At 45.8% G+C, this 23,102-nt stretch overlaps 1 protein-coding gene across 2 annotated transcripts; it reads left to right on the top strand.

Annotated features, from left to right (window-relative positions):
- Positions 1-1,213: 1,213 nt before the first annotated feature.
- On the top strand, positions 1,214-22,209 carry RANGAP1 (Ran GTPase activating protein 1). Of its 2 annotated transcripts, none has more exons than XM_075429272.1 (17): positions 1,214-1,290; positions 1,895-1,932; positions 3,558-3,695; positions 5,066-5,193; positions 5,853-5,912; positions 6,576-6,755; positions 8,065-8,199; positions 9,412-9,570; positions 9,760-9,873; positions 11,625-11,724; positions 12,457-12,541; positions 12,959-13,112; positions 13,596-13,709; positions 14,063-14,165; positions 14,910-14,998; positions 16,867-16,988; positions 21,293-22,209. In XM_075429272.1, the coding sequence occupies exons 3-17, from the start codon at positions 3,584-3,586 to the stop codon at positions 21,360-21,362; spliced, it is 1,725 nt and encodes a 574-aa protein (XP_075285387.1). In that variant the 5' UTR covers positions 1,214-1,290; positions 1,895-1,932; positions 3,558-3,583; the 3' UTR covers positions 21,363-22,209. The 2 variants fall into 2 exon arrangements, with proteins under 2 accessions (XP_075285387.1, XP_075285386.1); XM_075429271.1 differs by lacking the exon at positions 1,214-1,290 and adding an exon at positions 1,666-1,803.
- The last annotated feature ends 893 nt before the right edge of the window (positions 22,210-23,102 follow it).

Genomic DNA, 23,102 nt, shown 5'->3' with positions numbered 1-23,102 from the left:
AAGCTCCTTCTCGAGAGCACACCAATATATTCCCTCAATTGCTCTGTGCTTTCTGGCAGCTTTACGCTTCTCACATACAACCGTAATCTGGTCAGCGCCTCAGCGTTTTCATTTACTTCAGCTGTGAGAGAAACTGCTCTTTATTATTTATGAGTTGAATTTTGCTAAAGTTTTCTATCCGGTTGCTGTACCAGTTTACGGCTTTTATTCTTTCAGCTGACATGCTCCATAAAAAAACTTAATTGCTTTTTGTATTCCCCCAGAACGAAGGAGGTCTGCCATGCCCTTCAACCTCAGTGCAGCCTCCCAGGCCACCCAGCATTGCCAACTACTGACATTCTTTTCTGGGGTCCATATAAGCATTTGATATTCTTTCTTAAAACCACAGTTGGGAGAACTGTGAGAATGAAAGACGCTTCTTATTAAGTTTTGGGACCAAATGGCGGAATAAATGCAGCCTTTACCCGCCTCAGTCCTGAGCTCGGCAGGCATCTGCGGCTGCCGCCTGAAACGGCACCTCGGAGCCTGGAGGTCGCAGCTCGGAGGGCAGGGGCTGCGCTGAGCAGCTCACCCCATCCCACCCGGCGTACTTTTATTTCTACACCCGAGAGGAAAATGTCGGGCGCAGGAAGCTGCCAAGCTCAGCCGCGCTTTCTCCACCCCTGCGCGCTCCCAGGCGCAGCGCTGCCCTCCGCGGAAAGGTCCCACGGTACGGCGCAAGGAGAAACACGAGATCCCCGCAGACACTGTCGGAAATTCAGCTTCGCAGACGAGCTCGCCCGCGGGAGGCCCGCGGGAGGCCTGCGGAGCAACCCGAGCCCGCCGCGGCCACGCCTGCCCCCAGCGCCTCTCCCTGCAGGGGGCTCGGCCCCGCGCTGACCCGCTCAGCCCCGCCCAGACCGGCGGCAGCGGCGGAAGGGCCCGAGAGCGGGGACAAGGCCCGGCGCCCCACGGCGTCCCGCGAGGCATGCCGGGTACTCCCCCTTCCCCCCCCCCGCAGGACTACACGTCCCGGCGTGCCCCGCGGCCGCCGCCGCCGCGCGGGCCCCGTAGCCCCGCCCACGTCCCCGGCTGCGGCACGCCAGCCGTCGGCAGCCGGCGCGGGGACGGAAGGGGGCGGGGGGCGCCCCGTGACGTCACTCCACGCAGCCAATCCCGGAGGGGAGAGCAAAACTGCCGGCTTTCAAATCCTCCGCCTCCCCCCGCCCGTCCCTCCCCCCCTTACCCCGGCGGCGGCGTGAGGGCTTGCACCGGCGGCCAGCGGCGGGCGCGATCTCTCGTGGCGCGGAGGTGAGGGGGTGGGGGGGGGAGGCGCCAACCGCCGCCGGGAGGGGGGTGCGCGTGGGCTGAGGCGACCCCGCAGACCGACACCCCCCCCAACCCCCCCCCCCCCCCCGCCGCCGCCCCGCTCCTAGCGCGCGGGTGGGGCGGGAAGGGGCCGCCTCGCGGCGCTCCCACGCGGAGGCGAGGGTACCCCCTGGCGGACGCGGGTCACGCGTGCCCGCCCGCGGGAGCCCCCTCCGCGCCCCCGCTCCCCTCAGGCGCCGCGCGGCCTCGGCGCGGTGCCCCGGGGGGAGAGGGGAGCCCTCGGCCGGGGCCGGCCTCGCCGGGAGGCTGCTGCCCGGGGCTGGCGGTCCGGTGCGGGGCCCGCCGCCGCCGGGGGAGTGGGTCCGGGTCCTCCTCGGGACGGCGCGGCCGGTAGCCGCTGTGGTGCCTGCTGGCGCGGGCCAAGTGCCGTGAGTGCAGCACTCGGCTGGAGTAACTTCGTTTTGACCGTTTTTGACGGCTTCATCCGGTCCTTCGGTAACGAGGAAACCTCTCTTCGGGCATCTACCAGATCTCGTTGTTGTTTGCCAGGCGTGCTAACTCTTCGTTTTCATTTCTTTTTTTAAAGCTTTCCATGCGGAAGAGCCAGCAGCGAAGGGACCTCTGGTAGGTTGACAGCTGATCACGGCTGACGCGTTTGCGATAAAACGTGCTTCAGGGTGTGACGATGAATCCGTGTGCCGAAATTGGGAAGTGGCCTGTGTGTAAGGGGGAGGAAGCAAAAGGGGAGTTAAGGGCAAGAGGGGCAAAAGGAGTGAGTACACCTGTAGCGCACAGGAGAGCATCGTAGTAGAACAGAACTCTTGTTTTTAAACGGTAGAGTGGTGAGGTATTTAAAAGCAAAGTTAATAACTGAACTAGGTGAACAGGTGGACTTCTTTGGATCCTAACTGTTGTTCCTGTCTAGTAAAGCCTTCACAGGTTGGGGGATGTCCTCGCTTTCTTCCTCCTCGGTGTTGGATTGGCAGAGGTTGGGAACGTCCATCAGTCTGGTGTCTGTGTGGCCTGGTAGGGGTAGAGTCAGTTATGTGACTGCCTGTCTGCTGGCAGCACCTACCTGAGTGTCCTCTCAAGTCATCCTGGAAAAGGGACGTTGATCAACTTTGGAGATTTTTTTTTTTTTTACTCCTATGTCCAAAAGCAATGCTAAAGTTAATGAAAGCTCAGGGGGAGCCGTACTCTGGAGAAGCTGAAGGCAAGTACTTCACAGCTAGGTGGTAGCAGGAGGAAAGCACGTATGTACAACTTCTGTTTAGGGGGTGTTTTAAAACCAGCACCATTGAGCTCAGAAGAGCTGCAGGAGTCTGGGGCCACTTCTAAGTCAGACAAGAATGGAAGGGAACCAGTTTTCTGCTGCAGGAATGAACTTTCATCCATTCTGACGCCAGAAGTCTGTTTAATAAGTATGTTGCTTCTAAACACTGGTTGTGTGTATTTTTTTATGCCAGTGGAGGTGCTGGGGAAAGAAACATGCTGTTTGTCCTGCTGAATGAATGGAGGCCAGTTACTTCACGCAATGACTGGTATTTGTTAAATAATGGTATGCAGATGCTACTAGGCATGGCTAGCTTCAAACTTGTGCCTCAAGGCAAAATGTTCACTAATCCATCATCGGAGTAAGATCATCTTGATTTGTGTGTGTGATAAGTCTGTATGGGGTGTCCGAAAGGAAGGAGAACCCACAAACCCGGGAGAGAGTTTTGTATGCAACACATGTGATGTTTTCAGCAACTCCGTGGTTCCAGAACTGTGCTGATGAGGGCACTGCTGGGGATATTGCTGAAAAGGAAAAACAGTTGTGTTCATTCCAGTTTGCTTTGGAGAATATGGGAAATGTGCAGTGTGTATAATTAAAGGATGGGGTTTGGGGAGAGAGGAATATATTGCATTTTAATTGTGAGGGTGTTGCACAAAGAGTAATGTCTTAATGTGGCCTTAATCCATAGTATTAGCTACTGGGTATTTATGAAGTGTAACAACTCCATCAAAACCCAAGTCTCATCAGTACTGGAAGAACTGGCACCACCTGACTGGCTGCCCTTGGCATATTGATCTAGTCTAGCTGCCAGAAGTGAGCTACAGGGAAGAGATAAGTGATGCTGAAGACTCAGTTCAATATCTTGGGAACAAAAGACACATTAGCGTTCAAATAAATATCATTGTTCATACAAGTTATATATATATGGTGGTCTTTTTGGGTTTTTTAGTTGACAGTTTCTTTTAACTGACAGCTCTTAACATTTGGAAAAGCAGAACAATGGCATCAGAAGACATCACTAAGCTTGCGGAGTCACTTGCCAAAACCAAAGTGGGTGGTGGACAGTTGAGCTTCAAAGGCCAGAGCCTTAAACTCAATACAGCTGAAGATGGTAAGAGAAAATACTCTTGTGTTTGGGAATCGTCTCCCTGAATTTCTGAAGTCTTGCGGTAAACCACCTGCTAGTCCTGTGTAGCCAAGTTGTCTTAATGTTAGCTGTGGTGGAAGGGTCTTTTTATCAGAAGCAGCGGTAGCTGATACATTTCCTCCCCTTCTTGTACCGTGCTTTGACCTACTGTGTTGGCAGTGCTACAGCTGGCAGAATTGGGGTTTGGCGCTCTGGTGTCTGATTCTTGTTTTCTTGCTGTTCTCTCCAAGTGCTTTTGACAGTCACTGTGCGTTACAAGTCAGTGCTCCTTTTTAAGAGTAAGCAAGTGCGTGACAACACTTGGAACAAGTACATGCTTCAAAGACCTTCACAGAGGAATGGTCTTATGTGTTAGTCTGCAGTTTCTTCCAGTTTCTTCCCAAATTCTGGTCAATTAGACTCCTACTGGTTTTTTTTTCAGAGTATCTCTCTTGCTGATATATGTATTTCCCAGTCAAAAATGTCTTGCAGTGGCTGCTAATGCAGTAAATATGTGGAGAATATGTATATATTCTTACATCAACGTTTCTGCCACATCAAGAGACAGCATGTTCTTCAGAGTAATTATTTGCTATAGTGCACACCTTTTTCACTGATTCCAAAGATGATGCTTTTTTATATGCTATTTTAGTATCATGGAACCATAGAATGGTTTGGGTTGGAAGGGACTTTTAAAGGTCATCTAGTCCAACCCCTCTGCAATGAGCAGGAACATCTTCAACTGGATCAGGTTGCTCAGAGCCACGTCCAGCCTGACCTTGAATGTTTCCAGGAATGGGGCATCTGCCACCTCTCCAGGCAACCCATTCTAGTGTTTCACCACCCTAATTGTAAAAAATTTCAATGTAGTGGAAAGCCACTGAACTATGGGGAAAGGCTTTGGAGCCTGGGAATGATAACAAATGCCTAGTGACAGGAGACAGTCTGCAGCCTGCTCCTGTGTCTTGCATAGAATTACTCAAGAGTTAAATTATTCCACCCTGACGTATTTGCTAAACAGGCATCTATTTTTGTGAGTCAGTGGGAACTTCTTCCTGTTGATGTAGTACCAATTCCCATCAACTTTTAGCTTAGTCCTTGCGTCTTTGTAGGATGGCTATCAGAGAACAGATCTAGAAACAAATTATGAAGAGGCAGCGCGGGGGATGGATAATGTTCTCTAGTGACCTGATGTTTTAGGTCTGTTCTGCATCACAGTTTCAGGATTCTTTCAGATAATGTTGCTCAGCTGTTTTTGCTCGGGGAGGAGCTGAGCAAGTGTCACTGCATCAGTGTATTCCTGTGGTACCTAAAGTGATGGTTAAAAGGCCAAAAAGACTGTCTGCTTTTTGCAGCTGAAGAAGTGATCAAGCAAATTGAGGAATTTGATGGCCTAGAAGCATTGCGCCTGGAAGGTAACACAGTGGGTGTGGAGGCAGCAAAGGTCATCGCCAAAGCCTTGGAGAAGAAATCGGAGCTTAAGGTGAGATCTTCCCCTTCACCACCACCCACTTGAAGTAATGTAGAAATACTGAAGGCCTATCTGTGCTCTTCCTGCAGTAGTCTGCTTAGAGTTAGCGCCAAATCTTGCTTCATGGTTCTTTCAGTAGGAAGAACAACCATGTGAAAATATGGTAGAACTTGGGAACTTTGGGGTACTGGGAATGCTTTCTGCATTCCTGACTGTTCCTGTTCAGAAGGCTTCCAAACATAGAGCTGGGAAGCTGTGCAAGGAAGAGCCTCTCTGCAGAGTAACCATCTGTAAACATAGAACTGTGGCAGCAGAACTCAAGTTCTAATGGAAAAGCTGGGTCATATCTTCTGGAGAATGATCAGATCTTCTGAAGAATGAGTCTGGGTAATTTTCCCAGGGGAAAAGAGTTGCAGCTTGCATGCAAGTGAGAATTCTTGTATAGTGTTATTTAAAATGTATATTTCAGTGGCTTTATCTCCTTGCAAGTGAAGTGATGGTAATGTTAGTTCTCACAGCTCTTTAGTACAATTGAATGATGAGCCCAAGGGAAGGCAGACAGTATTAAGCTGTCCCCAGTGATGTAATGCAGCTTGTATGTGTAAACCTTTGTACAACTGCGTTGTCCTAAATATTTTTAATGGTTTCTATCTGTATGTTTCTTATTTTAGAGATGTCATTGGAGTGACATGTTCACAGGGAGACTAAGGTCTGAGATCCCTCCTGCTTTGGTAAGTAAAAACTAGATCTGAGACTCCTGACTAATATAACTTTTCTCACCTGTCATGCTTTTTGTGGGAGTGTGTTTTTTAGCACAGAGCTGATCTTTCTCTACACTGTTAACACTAAGTGTCTCAGAATAGGTGAGTGATTCTTTTTTGCTCCTTCTGTGTGAGGTGGGGAAGAGTTTATAAAAGGCCAAATACAAGTCCATGCTAGTGAAAAATCTTATCACTGGGGAAAACATCCTCATGATCCGATAGATGGACTGGAAACCAAGCTTTCTAAATAAAAGCATGTGGCCATCTCTTCCAAGAGCATTACAGAGCTCCCCGCCTCCTTGAGTTCTGTGAAGCAAGAACATGATAAACTCAACAGAATGAAAACAGTATTTCTTTTAGCAGTGTAGAGGTGAAAACTCACTTTGAAAAATGTGTATTTGACCTAAAGGGATGGGATAACTTCTTGAAATTCCTTAAGGTTATCTTTGGCTTAATTTGCACAACTTCTTCTCTGGCTTTAGCTATAAAGTTTTATTTCCCCATGCAGCTTTGCCCAATGTCTTTCAAGTGGAAATTTTTTGCAGCGTCACTGTCATACCTGGCCACTGCAGTGATGCTGTCACTAGAAGTCAATCCACTCCCTCCCACCCACTGCCATCTGTTCCCTTACAGATCTCTTTGGGGGATGCACTCATCACTGCTGGAGCCCAGCTGGTGGAGCTGGACCTGAGTGACAATGCCTTTGGGCCAGATGGTGTGCGTGGCTTTGAGGCGCTGCTGAAGAGCCCTGCATGCTACACACTACAGGAACTCAAGCTCAATAACTGTGGCATGGGCATTGGTGGTGGCAAGGTAAGGGTTGACTCCTTTTTGGGAATGAAGTTGGAGCCAGGACTTGGCTTCAGACTGCCCTGTATGGAGTCACAGTATGGTTGAGGTTGGAAGGGATCTTTGGTAATAGTCTAGTTCAACTACCCTGCTCAAGGCAGCTAGACCAGGTTGCTCTGGGCTGCGTCTAGTCAGGTTTTGAGTATCTCAAAGGATGGAGAATTCACAGGCTCTCTGGACAGTCTATACCAGTATTCAACAACCCTCACAGTAAAACAGTATTTTTGTCTTTAAATGGAAGTTTCTCTGTGTTGGTTTGTGTGCATTTATGTCTGGCTTTGCCTTCTTTACGCCACCTCCTCCCCCCAGCCTGTTATGCTGGCTGTTCTTACACATGGATAAGGTCTTTCCCAGAGCCTTCTCTTGTCAAGCCTTAATAATCACAGCTTTTAGCACTCTCCCAGTATGCAAAATTCTCCAATTCCTTAATCATCCTTGAGACCCTTTGCTGGACTCACCCTAGTATGGTCATGTAGGAGCTTGGAACTGGACACAGTACTCAGATGCACTTCACAGTGCGGAGCAGAGGAGAAGGATCACTTCCCTTGACCTGCTGACAATGGTTTTCCCAAGGCAGTCCAATAGACTTTCTTTGCTGCAAGCACATATTGCTAGCTTATAGTCAACTTCTTGCTTGCTAGGACTCCCAGGTTCTTTTCTGCCAAGCTACTTTGCCCCCAGTTGATCCCTAGCTTATGTTGGTGTGTGGGGTTATTCCTCCCCATTTGCAGGACTTTGTGTTTCCCTTTAAACTTAATGAGGTTCTTGTTGGCCCATTTCTCCATTCTCAAGATCCCTTCCCTCTACGTTTACATACAATAAATGTCTGAAATATGAAAAGCTCATTTGTTCTTCCAAGATAGGAAAACAGTTCTATCCTAAACATTGGATTCCATGTCAAGAGAGCTAGTAGCCTTGGATTTGGGAGAACGGTATTACCAAGCCTAACACTGAAGAATGCCTGTTGGATGAAGCAGAAGACTGGGACTAACTGTTGTTATTATCACTAAGACCCTGTGTGTTTGCCTGTTTAAGAATCAAATGTTCTTAATGGGGTCAATGAGTTCTAGTGTTGTAAAATTATCACTTTTTGCCTAAGACTGTAGTGTGCAAGTGTTGTAGTTACAGACAGTTTTATTGTGTACCCTACTGCAGAAGCAGGTGCATTTCAGCAGTGACTGAAGTATTTCTTGAAAGCTGGATATACAAACTGTATTTGAATTCCTTCAGAATGAGGTGCTGAGGTGGTATAAACTGCTTGCTTTATCTCTAGATATTGGCAGCTGCTCTGAAAGAGTGTCACAGGAAATCAAGTGCCCAGGGCAAGCCTCTTGCTTTGAAAGTATTTGTGGCTGGCAGAAATCGTCTGGAGAATGATGGTGCCACTGCGCTGGCTGAAGCCTTTGGGGTACGTACCAAACCAGAACTTCTTGACAGCAAATTGGAGCAAGGTGTGCTTAAGTGCTAATGTTAAAGATAATGACGCAGAGCTTGCCTCAGCTTGGAGGCAGGGGCTGGTTGTTGGTTTACTAAAGTCATGTTGTTGTTTACTGCTGAATCTGGAGTCTTCAACAAGTGCAATTAGAAGTGACAACTGAATGTCTGTGACATAAGTTTCCAAACACATAAGTAACTAGTAGTTGTGTAAAGTAGTTACTTGAGGGAGAAATAGGCATCTCCTGAGTAGATTAATAGTAGTTCTATTCCATCTCCTCCCTCTGTGCTAATGGAGGTTGTCTGACGCTGGGGTAGGTGTACCGGCTGACCTCTTGAGTGTTTCTCTGCCTAGTTGTTCAGTCATCTGGCAAAAGCAACGTAGTATTTTCTCTAGGATCATCCTGTGAGGGCTCTAAATGGTGCCTAGCTTTTTCTAGCTGTCACTGGCTAACTTGCACTTCTGTTTGAGGAAGAGAATTCACTGTGGCTGGGGCCACCTACCTTCGTTTTCCTTCCTCCACTGCTGCTAAAAGCAACTTCTGAATGATAATGCTTATTTTCAAGTATATTAACAATGATATTGCAGGTTATAGGTTGTTCTGTTTTGTAAAGAGCTGTCTGGATGTGATTTAGACTAATCAGCAATCATGGCAAAAAGAAGACTTCTTAAATACTTGAGGCACATAACAAAGTGATTCACGAGGAATTCGGACTGAATGGCACTACCAAAATCGGATTCATTACTCTGTTTTGTGACACACTGTTTAGTCCATAAACAGTCTTCACACTAATTTTCTTATGGGTTTGCTTCTGCAGTCAGGGCAATATGTAGATCTTAGTTAAAAAAAAACAACCTGTATCCAGTGATGTTACTTGATCTGGTTCAGGGTTGTTGAACCACAGGTGAAGACCTCGTTGTAAGGTATCCTAGAGCAGGCAACCTAGGAGGATGCTACATGTGAGTCTTAAAATTGGGGGCTTTATGTTAATCTGACACTTTCTGTAAGCCTACAATTTCACTTAGATTTGTGACGTGATTGCTGGCAAATAGTTCTGTGTAGAAGAGCTAATGGAGTTTTGAGTTGGAGGAAAATAATTTTAAGCAAATTCTAGAGTGGAGCACTATACTCTTGAGTTGAAGTATGTCTCCTGACAGCTTTTTTTCGTCTGCATCCTCTCCCAGATCATTGGCACTCTAGAAGAGGTTCATATGCCACAGAATGGAATTAACCATCCTGGCATCACGGCACTGGCCCAGGCCTTTGCTATCAACCCACTGCTTAGGGTTATAAACTTGAATGACAACACCTTCACAGAGAAAGGAGCTGTGGCCATGGCAGAGGTGAGTTGTTGGAAGTAGTTCCTTTGGGTTTGTCTTCTGCCTCCAAGTCTTCTCAAATGTAGTTAGCGTTAGCACCTCTGGGTTGGTGGAGCCACATGCCACGCTGCGGTAGGAAAGATGACCTTCCAGGATTGATGGGACATTCATTTACTTGCATGTCTGTACTTCCAAATTGGTGCTGTTTTGCAGACTCTGAAGGCTCTTCGGCAGATTGAAGTGATCAACTTTGGAGACTGCCTAGTGCGTTCAAAGGGTGCTGTTGCTATTGCTGATGCTGTTAAAGAAGGGCTGCATAAATTGAAGGTATTGTCTTCTTGCTGTTCAGCTTTGAATCTCTTTTGAAAATGCCTTGTTTCCCATCTCCTGGTTTTCTGTCCATTCTCCTAGCACTACTGATTGTCTTAAAGTGGAATTCATTTTAGTGCGGGCTCTGTGCTCACAACTTGAAAGCAATAATCTGTATTGTAGATTAGTGGCATCACCACATCCAGCTAAGACTATTCTAGGTGGAGGTGTACTAGTGATCTGTTTAGACTTCACCTGATGTTTAGGCTAGATATAAGGAAGAAATTCTTTACAATGAGGGGGGTAAAACACTGGAACGGGTTGCACAGAGAGGTAGTGGAGGCCCCATTCCTGGAAACATTCAAGACCAGGTTGGACAGGGCTCTGAGCAACCTGATCTAGTTAGTGGTGTCCCTGCTTGCTACGGGGGGGTTGGACTAGATGACCTCTAGGGGTCCCTTCCAACCCAAAACTTTCTATGATTCTATGTTTTTGAAGCTGTTGGTTCAGCTCAGCAAGTGCTATTTGAGAAATCTGATAATGGAAGTATCTGATTTTAGAACCCCTAAAGGGGGTCATGAGCATGAACTGAGATGTTCCTCTTCATGAACTGTGTGTTGTGTCTTCAGCATTTCAGAGTTCAGACAGTTAATACTTTATTAGAGCATGTATCAAATGTCTAAATATTTTTAGCTTTTTGGCAATACCACAACCTCCTGCATCAGTATTTGCACAGGACTTGCATTTGACAACATTCTAGATAGGCTGAAGTCCAGCCAGTAATGTAAATGAACTAGGACCTCTAGAAACGCCTGCCATGGGTCACAACTGCACTGGGACAGGTGCTGAACACATGATTCCTAATCTTGCAAGTTTACAGTCAAAAATTCAGCTGAGTGCTAATATATACATATATGAACCTGGTACAGAAAGAAGTAGGTGCTTTGTGGTGTGAGATCCCTTGCTCAGGCTTCTGCTGGCTCTGCTGGAACTTATGTCTGAAACTCCCAGCAAAACTTAAGTAAGGGTTCTAATGGGGGTATTGAGATGAACAGCCAGAAGTTAAATCCTTTTTTCTAGAGCAGAAGTGGTTAAGGGAGGGTAGCATGAAGCAATCACAGCTGATTCATTCTGTTCAACGACTGCTTCCTTTTTGCTGTTAATATTAAATCTCTTCTCAGGAAAGAATTGATTGCGCACAATGTGGAATGGTGGGGGATGGTGCCTGGATGCTGAATAGCTTTAATCTTACTACTCTGTCAGCACTATTTCACTGCTGGCTGTGTTTATCAGAAGGTAGTACAACTCATAGTCTGTCTTTTGAAGGCCTTAACTTGCACCGTATGTGTTCAAAAGCAAATGTGCAGTTCAGTTAGTATAGTATGGTGTTTGTTAAGACTTGCTGGTGTGTGCATTGTGGAGTGCTCTTGTGACCCTTGCAGAAGTGAAGATCTCCAGTCAGCTGATTGCTAAGGACTGGAATGTCTGCTACCTTTTAGGTGAGCAGTCAGAATGGTCTGGTCTTTGTAGCTATTCTGGTAAGGTGGTTACCTTCAGTAGTGCTGCTCTTAATATTATGTTTCAAAATGCCCCTTTTGGGTATATGAAGTAGGAGTATGTGTCGGGTTTTACTTCCAATTAAAAATACTTTTTTTACTAAGCGCCTATTCAAATGAGATTCTTTCCAGAACACTTGTGAACACACAAAGCTTATGGATATGATAGGTGTTAATAGGAATTCTGCAAACAAATATTCTTCTGCTTCTTAGGAACTAAATTTGTCCTTCTGTGAGATCAAACGAGATGCTGCCCTGACTGTTGCTGAAGCTATTGAAGATAAGGCAGAGTTGGAGAAGTTGGATCTCAATGGTATGTAACTTTGCTAGACCAAAGTATGTCTAGTCTGATCCCAGCTAGAAACCACTAGGAAGAATGTTGACAATATCACATATTCTAGTCTTGCAATTGTCAGCATTTAAAAAATGGTACTCTGAGAGTAGCTGAACTTGGATGACCTCAGGACAGGAGGTGGTTATATCTGAAAGTTTTCTTAAGCCATGAACTCAGTTAATTGCTAAAGTTGAGCGGTTTTGGTACATCTTGTAAGGTGGAAAGATTAAACTTATACCTGTTTTCAGTAACACTTTGTTTAGTTGTTCATTGTGAGCTTAGATGTTTCATACTTGCAAACAAAAACCTCTGTGCACATCTCTGCGGAAGAGTGGGAGAGCTTTAACCAGTGTTGGCTTTTGCTGTTCATACCTTGGGTCACTGCATTTCAGTGGTACTGTGCCATGTGTCTTTGTTCTAGAATTGCTGAGAACAAGAGCTGTTTACAGAGCTAGCAGGAAATCTCTCAAATACGCTCTGAAAAAAATTGGGGGTGGGTTTGTCTCCAATCATTGTGTAATGCTGCTGAAATTTGTTTAACCACTGTTTGATTCTGATAACTGAATGCTGCATTGCTGCCTTTAAGTGTTGTGTAGAAATGACTGATAACTGTTCAATTTGAGAAGTAAGAGGTAGACAAAAATCTATAGTGAAATCCTCCAGAACAAACTTCTGTGCCTCTGAAGTCTACTCTTTCCCCTGTCAACCTAGGTAACTGTCTGGGAGAAGAGGGATGTGAGCAACTTCAGGAGATCCTTGAAGGCTTCAATATGGCAGCTGTGCTGGGATCTTTGAGGTAAGCGGGGTACCAGAATTTCAATCAGAAATTTCCCAACAATTTTCATTGATACTTTCATTCACCTATCTGTTTTAAAATAAGAACTGTATCATTGCAGATGGATGTTGGTTTCAGTGTGCAGTGTGGAGCACCATTAGGGTATTCCACAAGCAGGATAAGCCTTGTGTCTCGTTTTTGTCGATGGACTTATCTTTAGTCTTAGTTATTGTTTGCATTCCTTGCTCTTTGCTTGCCACCGTCAACTGGGTGACTGAAGCCTGAGTGTCCTCTTAATCTGTTGTAGGTGGAGATGCACTTCTTGCAGTAAGACTTGAGGGGAGGCTGCTTTTTTGTTCTTGAAAGAAATGTTTTGAGTTCCAGTGTACAGGAATTGCACCTGTGGAATTAATGCATCATGTAACTCTCAAACCTTAGTGATGATGAAGGGGAGGAGGAGGATGATGAAGAGGAGGAGGAGGAGGATGAAGAGGAGGAAGAGGAAGAGGAGGAGGAAGAACAGCAACAGCTGAAGGAGAGAGGACAGGAGGAACAGGAGTCACTGACTCCTAAGAAGATAATTGATTCACAGGTGAGCTTACATCCAGGTGCATTCCTGTTTCCTCAGCTGGAGGAGAGTAAAGAAGGAAATGAGATCTGGAATGAGTCTGAACTTGGAGTGCTGGCAGGTGTTCACATTCCTGCATGGGCTGGCACTGTAGTGGCAGTTGGAGAGATAACATGCAGGAGGTAAAGAAAATGGGTGATGTGGAAACATGTATTTTTTAAAGTGTGCATGGGGGGAAAGGCTTAGTAGCAGTTGTAGCAAACATGGGTAGAAAAAGTCTTCCCATGTCCAGAAAATGGTGGAAACATTGTATGTGCAATGCCATGCAGTCGTGCGAGCATATTCTGGCTGTTCCAACTCTGGGCTCGCTCTAGCCTCAGATAGCTTTCAAACAGAACAAATCCTGACCTGAAGTACCTGTGTCCTGACCTGTCCTGTATGCCTTTGCTGGTGAATCAATTTATTTACTTCCAAGAGTAAACTTGAGATGGACCCTGCCTGTTTCAGGATTCAACTCCAGTGCCGTCTCCCCCTGTGGACGTTGCCACGTTCCTTGCTTTCCCATCACCAGAGAAGCTGCTGCGACTAGGACCAAAGTGCTCTGTGCTGATAGCTCAGCAGGTAGGTGAGCCCATGGTCTTCTGTGCTTTATTCCCTCTCAGCATTGTTTAATCCCCAGAGGCGGTAACTTTGTCTTGAGACCTAGATTTGCATCTTCTCCCCAGTGATCCTGAGGAACCTTATGGAAGCAGATGATGCAGTTAATGCTTACGCTGGCACCAGAACTTCTGCATAGAGTAATTTTGTTTCATAGTGTTGCTTATGCCTCGTGATATGGCCAAGGCAAAACTGATGTCAGTTCGCTGAAAGCTATAATTCTGTTCACAGCTCTAGCAGAGGACAATCTTCTGTAGCTGGTGAGCAGTGAACTGAATGGCCCCTGATTTTCTTCCCCCTCCCACCTTGTCTTTCAGACAGATACATCTGATGTAGAGAAAGTAGTTACAGCTCTCCTAAGGATATCCTCGGTCTTTAAAGATGAAGCCCCAGTGAAAACAGCAGTGCACGAAACAACAGGTGACTGGGCCTTTCTTCACTTCATGGTGTGACCTCCTTCAGTGTCAAGGACACCAGTGTGATGCACTGGGCCCTGTGGGCCAGGCCATTGGACTGGTTTGTCCCTGGCAGTTGGAACCCCAGATAACAAAGTACCAAGCTGTGCCGTGCTGTTGTGGAGTGAAAGCAGGGATTCATTCTGAACTTAGTGTATCTTGCGCTTCCAGAATATTGGTCCTGAAGGAGCCCAGAAAACAGTTGAACAGCTTTTCCCATTGTGTTCTCACTCCTTTTCGTTTGAAATGAAAGGTGAATTCTTGCTGGCCTTCAAAATTTTAAGGCTCTAGCTCTTGCTGCTCTACTTCATCTGATCATATTTATATGCATGTATGCACATAGCATGCATGTTCAAATGCATTGAGTAGAGCATTTTGTGATGCATAAGACTGAGGTCAAATTACATCTGAAGTTTGGCAGTATGTGAATTTGGGGTGTTTTTGCATTTTTTTTTTGTTGGTGGTTGTTTGGTGGTTTTTTTCATTTGTATCAGGCCTTATACCTAAGGACTGGGTTTTATCTGTCTTGGTGTTTCAGAGGTTGTATCTAGTCCCTGCAGAGACAACTGGAATCTTAGCAGATACTAGCTTCCAAAACTCCTTTAACAGCTGATATTCACTGAAGTCCTGTACGATCAATCTTGCTCTTAAAATCTGTAATATCATCCCTTTCTGTATTGTTTAATATGATAGGTTTATTTCTTTTTAGATGCCTTGATGAGAAAAGCCTTCACTTCTGCCACATTTAATTCGGATGCATTCATCACAAGCCTCTTGATTCACATGGGACTACTTAAGGTGAGGAAGCAGGAAAGAGTTAAGTTATGGTCTGTTTAGGCTGTTGAAGACCAGACTGGCTGGGTTTTGGGTAATTATGTTGCCATGGAAGCCACTGGGTGCCTGTGCATGCCTGATGCCCAGGGACAATGGAAGTCTGCAGGTCCAGCAGAAATTGCAAATTGCAAGGTTGCATTAGAATGAAGGAGGTGTCAGCTCTTTGTACCTCTTCTGCTTAATGTGCTCTGCATTTGCTGTCATCCCCTAAAGGCAGGGAGGCTCAGGTAAGGAAATAGTGCTGCTGCTGGACTATGGTGTCTATGAAAAGCTATGTCCAGGAGTCTGATCTACAATATTATTAGTTGATGTGGTCCTTTAGGAAATATCTTAGTAGCGTGGCTCAAAAACATATATCCAACTACTCATGCTAGATCAGTAGCATTCAACTTAGTGCTTTGGAGTATCTTTGCCAAATACTAGAGTTAAATATGTAGTTACAGAGAATAAACTTTCTTGCAAGAAAGATGGAGGGCTGGTAGGAAGCCTGCGAATTGCATTAGAATTCCCGTGGCTTTACTTTGTGAGATGACTGGGAGAGGTTCTGTCTGCAAACTTAAGAAGCACCTTTGCCTACTTGTGCTACAAGGGTTAGTGTTTCTCACTGCCTCAAGACCTAGAAGCTGAGAATGGAAACTTGGGACAAAGACAGTTCTAAACCACAGAATAGCCATAATCTATCAGCCTGCTCTTAATTAGGCTTATGGATTTCCTTCTGGTAATATCCAGTTTGGGGTACAGACAACTGTTGATATGCTTGGATGCATCTTAATTTCCTAAAAATCAGTTTAGCCTTTCCCCGTGTTCACTGGACCAATGCTGAGCTTCCCGCTTCTCAGACAGGTCAACAGAATGTGAGATGTTTTTGTTCTGCAGAATGCTTGTTTCCAGGACTACCTTTCTTATCACATACAGAAAATAGCAAATATACATGAGGCACAAAGCACAGACTTGTGCTCCAGAAGAACTCATTTCAGACCAGGAAGTGACATTGATAATAAAGCACTTGAGGATCAGCCAGATGATTGATTGTCCTCTGATACAGAGAACTGTTGATGAAAGGCCTGTATGCAGAGGGAGAAGCTTCCATCATTTTTTGTACCACATATCTGGAAGCCTTCAAGCAACAGATATTCTTACCACCATGAAATACAAGGTCATACACCTGGGAACACAGGTCCAGATCCTGCCTACGGAATGAAAGGCTGTAGTTGGGATGGCAGTGGAGAAATAAATGAAACCAATGTAAGAGTTGGGACACATAGGTTAGTGTCATGTTAGGAGCAAGAATAACTAATGCATCATGTAAGCAGGAGGATGCCTATTCACTTTATCTTGTACATAATTAGACCAGTTCTGGGAATACTGTGCCAAGTTCTGAAGGAAGCCTGCCTAGGAACTGGAGATGGTGTAAAAATGAGCTACAGAAAAATACAAGAAAAAAATTATATAATTAAGGCAACTGAATTATTAATGAATTGAAATGTGGTGAAATTCATTAGGAGAACACTTTAACACAGGGCCTCTGAGAAGATTTGGCTGCTTCACTTGCAAGTTCAATACTTCCCTTTCCCTGTTACTCCTGCTGTTAATTGATAAGTAGTAGAATGTTCTTGATGCTGCTTTATTTCAGATGCTGGTGCTGGGAGGCTATGGAGTTGGCTACCTTTGTCTTAAGGAACATTGCACTTGATCTAGTGAGCAGCTTTCTCTCCTACAGTGTATGGGAGCACTTAATTCAACAGAGAATTCGTTGCCTCTGTGGACTACAGTGGATTAGATGAAATGGTGATTGTCTGATATCTGACTTCATCTTCTTGTCCTTTTCTCAGAGTGAAGAGAAGATCAAAGCTGTCCCTAGCCTCTATGGTATTCTTATGACCTTGAACCATATGGTCCAGCAGGATTATTTCCCTAAATCCCTGGCCCCAGTTCTCTCAGCTTTTGTCACAAAGTGAGTATTGTACTTTTCATGCAGTTTCCTGCATGGGAGCTAGTGAAACTGAGGGTCAATAGCTACATGCAAGCTGTTCTGTTAAAGCCCACTAAATATCTGTTCCGGAATTGAGGATTAATAGTTTAATGGGCCTCTACTTTTATCTTGCTTTCTCCAGAATGCAAGGTTCAGAGTACAAAAAACTTGATCATAAAGAAAAAGTAGTGGAAAGCTGGCTTTGCAACTAACTGCCTCTGAAGCGGAGACTGCTAATGCCAGTCACAGAAGAGGTGTTTTGAGCTGAAGGAAACCTACTGGGTTTCTAGCCACTGCTTGAGTGAACCATGAGTACACTGGATCTAACCATCCGTCTGAATGTGAGGGTCAGCAGAGCTCTGCCTGAATTGTCATGCTGTGTAACACACAACACCAGCAGATCAAAACAGTGCAAAACACAGACTGAATTTGTTCCTAAATGAAACTGTTCCTAATGTGACACCAACAAGGTTATTGATTTTTTTTTTTTTTTTTTTTCCCCCAGGGACTAATTTGGGCATGTAAATGTTAAAGAAGCTGCTTCTACTGCCAGCTTCTATATAATGTTGTAACTTCTAGTACAGGTATAGAATCAACCCCCGCCCTCACCAGCTTTAGTTTCTTTAATGTCTTAAAGCATACATAATGCAATAGCAGTGGAAGCTGTATCTCTTCTGGGTTACATCAGTGTGAACTTTAGTGTTGATGTGATTTAGAAAAAACACCCCAAGAGAGCAAGGACTTCAGCAGTCAAGGGGAGAAACAGTCCCAAATTGTCACTTTAGACAAAACCAGTGAAGGTCTGAAATCCATTTGGAGCTCGGTGGCTGTTTGGCTCAGTGTGGCCCATGTGCTGTGTAGGGTGAGAGCTGCTTTTTAACAGGTCCCAGGATGAGGCTTAAGCCTTGCTGTTTTCCATGGTGTGGGTAATATGCAGATGGTTAGGATCTCTTGCTGATGAAAGGCAGAGGCATCAAATACTTATGGTCAGGACGAGACGTGGCGATAGGGATGCGGCCAAGTATTGGTAGCCAGTCTTCTCTTAGTTCTGCTGGGATTGGAATCAGGCCAGTTGTGATAGGGGAGAAGAATTTTTCTAAGCATTGGTGTGGCTGAAGCTGTCAAAGCCTGATGTGTAGCAGTGGTATGTGTCCAGCAACCAGGCATGCGAAGGTCAGTTTTGGAAAACAAAACTGTAACTAGCTTGTTTACATATGTGCAAATGCTAACCCAGAGGCCCTTCTGGTGAAACAGTTCGTCTGTTGTCTCTTCTCTTTGGCTTGATCAGGCTAAGAATCAGGCAATTACAAGCCAAAGAACATATACTTTACCAACGCTTTACCAGCTGAACAAACACACCTCCAACTCAATTATTACAGGTTTAAGCAAGAGCTTGCCATGTGAAGTTGTCCAGCCAGATCACTGGATTTTTGCTGTTTCCTACACCACTGCCTGTGCCTATGGTCTTGTTAATCAAATAGATCTGTATAGCGTAAGGATCCAGTACCAGCCCTAAAATAAAAGGGTGAAGAGAATGGTGGCTTACTTCATCAAGCGCTGGTTATGCAGAGATCCAGCTTGGTCAAAACAAGTTTGTGTCTGTCAGCCTCAGCCCTCCAAACAGAGGATTTAAATCACTTGAGTCTGGGAGTACAGAAAAGGGAACTTGGGTTCAGTGCATTTGACCCTGCTAATTGCTTGTGTCAGGTTCCAGTGCCTAGAGTAGCTTTGTAACTCAGCTTGACGTGTCCTTCTAAACAAATCTGCTCACAAAAGACACTTGTCCCCCTCACCCTGTGTGTGTGTATGTAGCCCTCTCCTAGGTTACAGGCCTGCGAAATAGCAATAAATGTTTTTCATCTGTAGATGATGATGTATGTGGCAAAATAAGAGTAAAATTCTGATCTTGAATATGTCAACAAAAATTCCATTGAATCCATAGCCAGCATTTCACTACAATTACAAGAGGGGAAAGTCTCTTTCTGAAAGTGTGAAATCGTTTAGAGATCCTGCACAAGTTGAGAGCCAAGTGCCTATCACAGTAGAAGGCAGATCTGTCTGCCTGCCTTCGGTGTGTGATGCTTTCCTTTAGGGAATAAAGAGAACAGCTATTAAATCTTTTACAGTTGCCTGGAGAGAACAAGGAGCACCATAAAGTCCAGTTAAAACAGCTTCTTGATTAACCCGTGGCCCTTGTCTTTCCTTGGATTTCAGTCAGAACAAAATCACATCCTCATCTCAAATCAAACCTCTGACTGGTTAACTTGGTAATCTGCAGAGCTGCTTTGGGCTTGGTTTCTGCAACAAATCTAATTCCACTCTGTCAAACCCGCAAGTCTTTCGTTTGCAGCAAACTGGTATTTTTGTGATGTTTTCTGTGTTTTTCCTTTAGGATTGCAGTTAGCTCCTTTGGGCTTCTGGAGCCATAAGGTTCTTGGTAGCTCTTTAGGCTACAGCTCTGCTGCCTCTTGCTGCTAGGGGCTTTCTTCTGGAGTAGTCATTCTTCTTTCTTTTGTGACAATTTGTGATGTTGTAGGTAGTGTTCTCCGTTCAAAAATAATAAAATTATGAATGTGGACTGTAAGCAGCCTCCATCTTACACTGCTGCTGTCAGTCCTTGTTTTCTTTTTTTTTTGCCACAAGAGGGTGCTGTGAATCCACATGTGCTTTGCCATAATTCTTTAGGTGGAAACCCTGGAAGTATGTGGGTGCCTGCCTGCCTGCTTGTGACTTGCTGGAGGTGGTGGTGGTTTTATTGTAAGGGTTGGGGTTTTTTGTTTGTTTGGGGAGTTTTGGGAGGTGGGTGTTTTTTTTTTTGCTGTTTTTTGCTGCAGGATTGGATCATATCACTGGCCTTTTTCAACAGTCTGTAGCACAGTGTGGCGGGCAGTTGAACTCCACAGCAAGTAAGGATGCTCTTAGTGTCAGAGGAGGCTTGGTGTTAGGAGTGGTGGCTGTGAGAGAGGCTGGCTGTGATCAGCATCAGCAGTTCAGGTTCTTTATTTCCCAAAATGGGGAGCTGTCTAGAAAAAAATCAGCCTGCTCATTGCAAACAGGGCTGGGTCTTCCAAAGATGACAACCAGAATACCCCACCCAGACACTTTGAAGTTAAACTGCAAGTTGTAATTGTGTCCTGTCTGTTCAGTGTGGGGCATTCAATGGCTCTTGGGGGGATAGAAGGGGTTAACTCTTGTCCAGGATGTGGTTCCGTTAAACCGTAGCGTACATGGAGCCCTATACCAAAGAACCTCTGCAGCTATTGCCTGTGTACTATAAATTCAGAGATTAATTTTTTGCTTCTACCTAGATACTCATATCTTTATTTCAGCTCCCCCTTCTTTCCTAAATTGAGTAGACTGCACTGCTGTTAAGGTTATTTTGCTGGATTTGAGTAGGAGAAAGGTAAAATTAACGATTTCTGTTCTCAGAACAGTGGAAAACATTGGATTAAAAATCTTTGGAGGAAGTTCCCTGATGGATGGGTACAGACTGTTAGAAGTTGCAGTGAATCTTGGAGAACAGCTAGACTGTGGAAACAGAAATATACATTACTGGGAGGTGATGGGAGATTTAGCCCCACATTAACCCTGATGTGCCTGTAGTTCCATCATCTAGTTTCAAGGAGCAGGTTCTTCTATGTGAGGTAGACCTCGCTGTTGCAGTCTGTGCCAGGCTCTTCCAGCTGATGATGTGCAGGTTCTGTGGGCTGTTTGTGAGGCCCCCGAAAGGTGGCCCAGCAATGCTAGTCAGGTGTTACTTGACCTCAGGGGCAGGGAGGGCCTCTTTTAGACTTAAGCCCCGAGACCAAAGTCACCATCCGGTCAAAGATAGCAGATGACTGGGTGAGAAAAGATTTGAGCGCGAGAAGGCTTGTCTTCTGTGTTTTGGGGCCCTAAACAGGGAGTCTGTATGGGAAACACCATCACTGGGAGGGAAAGGGGCTTCTGCCCCCGCCCACCTCCTGCTGCCCAGATGGAGACACCAGGCTGCAGAGATCAACAATCTCTGCTGATTTTTGTACCTGTGGAAATACATGTTCCGAATCTTGGCCAGTGTCTTCCTGACTTGGACAGGAGAGAGAATTTTCAAAACCGTGCTCTGGATGGGAAACAGTGATATGAGTACAAGTCAGGGAAAGGTTTCAGAAGAGATGACCAAGGGAAACAGAGACTTTTGGGCATGCAAGCCCAGTGTGTTTCAAACCGTGTTCATTTGCTCAGTCAGTGTCAGATACAAAGTAGTTCTTAAATTTAGTATTTTAAATCTCTCTCTTCTCTTTCCACAGACCAAACCGTGCTCTTGACTCCTGTTCATTTGCTCGCCACATGCTCTTAGAAACCCTCCACCAGCTGTAAGAGACAAGAGACGTGCTGCTGTGCCCTTCCCTCCTCATAGGACTGTTGTCAGCAGAGAACTCAGAGCTGCGTGGTGGGAGAGGATCCCAGAGCCCATACAGACCTGCTGTCCTTTCTTTTTTCTTTTTTCTTTTTTTTTCTTTTTTTTTTTTCCCCCCCCTGTAGGAGGTCTGTCCTTTCTTCTGCTTTCATAAACTTGGACAAATCCTACTGAGGTGTTTTTTTTTTTTTCTACTGCTCATGAAGTGACTCCCTGGTCTGCAGGGCAGGTGCTTGTGTTAGAAAAAGTCAGTGGTCAGCGCTGCTCTGAGTTCTGCATGAATTAAAAAGAAGAGCCCTCCACTTCAGTCGCGTTGGCAAGGTTGTGCCAAGACTAACACGGGGCCCAGAAGCGGTCTCATCAGGATCAACCCAGCTGTGCATTTTATTTTATTTTATTGAACTGTGACTCCTGCCTGACAGCATTCAGCCCTGTGCAAGAGGGAGGCTATGCTGCTGCTGCTGCCCCTGCTTCTCCAGGCCAGGGGAGCGCTTGACCCCCTTTTTGCTGCTGCCAGGTCAGGGGGGCAAGGTGTGCTCCCCTTAGTTTCTTCTTTCAAGTCCGTTTGTTGAAGGCAGTGTGTGGCTGATATGTATTTTAATATACTACTCCCCTGCTGCTGTGGCTTGGAATAGTCGTGTAGTGTGGCTGACCCTGGCGGCCGTTGCTGAAGGGAGCAAGCATATTTTTATTGTACATTTCTTTTTGCCATTGCCTGTGGTGTCCCTGTTCCTGCCCTTTCCCTGTCCCTGCCCTTTCCCTGTCCCTTTCCCTTCTCTTCCTAATTAAATAGGCTTTGTTTGGAAATGAATGCAATCCATGAATCCCTGTAGAATACATGTTCCCTTTCTCCTCCCTTTGGCAAAACACTGGGACTGTGTGCACTCTTCATGTGTTTGAAAGCTGAGCATGAAGAATGAGGGCTGTGCTGGTCGTTCTCCAGTAGGGCTGTGCTTTTTACTTGCGCTGGAGGAGTAGCGGCAGATGCCCCTAAATCTCTGTATGGAGGATTGTCCATGGGCCTATGCGTGCTTGTGGCACCGGCCTGTGCCACTCCTGAGCACACAAGCTCACAGTCTGGTCCTGCTCCATCTTCTTTCAAGCCTCTGAGAATCAACACATCTCTTGAGGTAGCAAAGAGTTGTTCCTTCCCTCTCTGTTTTCGGTTGGAGGAGACTTCATCCTCCCTTACCGTGTTGACATGCAGTATAAGTAGGGCCAGTGCCAGGAAGAAGTCAAGGAGACGGAGTCGGCTGTCCCCTCATTCGGAGAGACAACGCGTCCCAAAGCTGGCAGGGTGCCCGGCCTAACTGCAGGAGAAGCTGGTGTGAACTCGCAGCGTGTGCAGGCAGCAGGAACGGAAGAAAGGGCTTGGGGCGCTGGACTGAAAGGAAGCGCGTGGTGTGTGCAAGGCCTAGTTGTGTGCACTCTCTGCTTCCATTCCTTGTGTGCCTGTTCAAGGCGACCGCTGGCGAAACTGAGGTGGCCGTGGGAAGTTCTGTGCGGCTGTGAATCCAGCGGGCACAGGACTGCAATGTCTGTCGTCGCTCTGGCAGGGAAAGTGCTGGCCTTCATGTAAGAGCAGGGTCCCCTTGTTAAAAAAAAAATGTTGCCCTAAGGCTGAGAGCGAAATGCATTTTCTCCCCGTTTCTGTGACTGAAGCTGGAACTCCTGTGTGTCCAATCTGGTAAAAGTCAGCT

The sequence above is a fragment of the Opisthocomus hoazin genome, chromosome 8 (genome assembly GCF_030867145.1).
Source record: "Opisthocomus hoazin isolate bOpiHoa1 chromosome 8, bOpiHoa1.hap1, whole genome shotgun sequence".
NCBI lineage: Eukaryota > Metazoa > Chordata > Aves > Opisthocomiformes > Opisthocomidae > Opisthocomus > Opisthocomus hoazin.
This window is presented reverse-complemented; position numbering and strand designations above follow the sequence as displayed.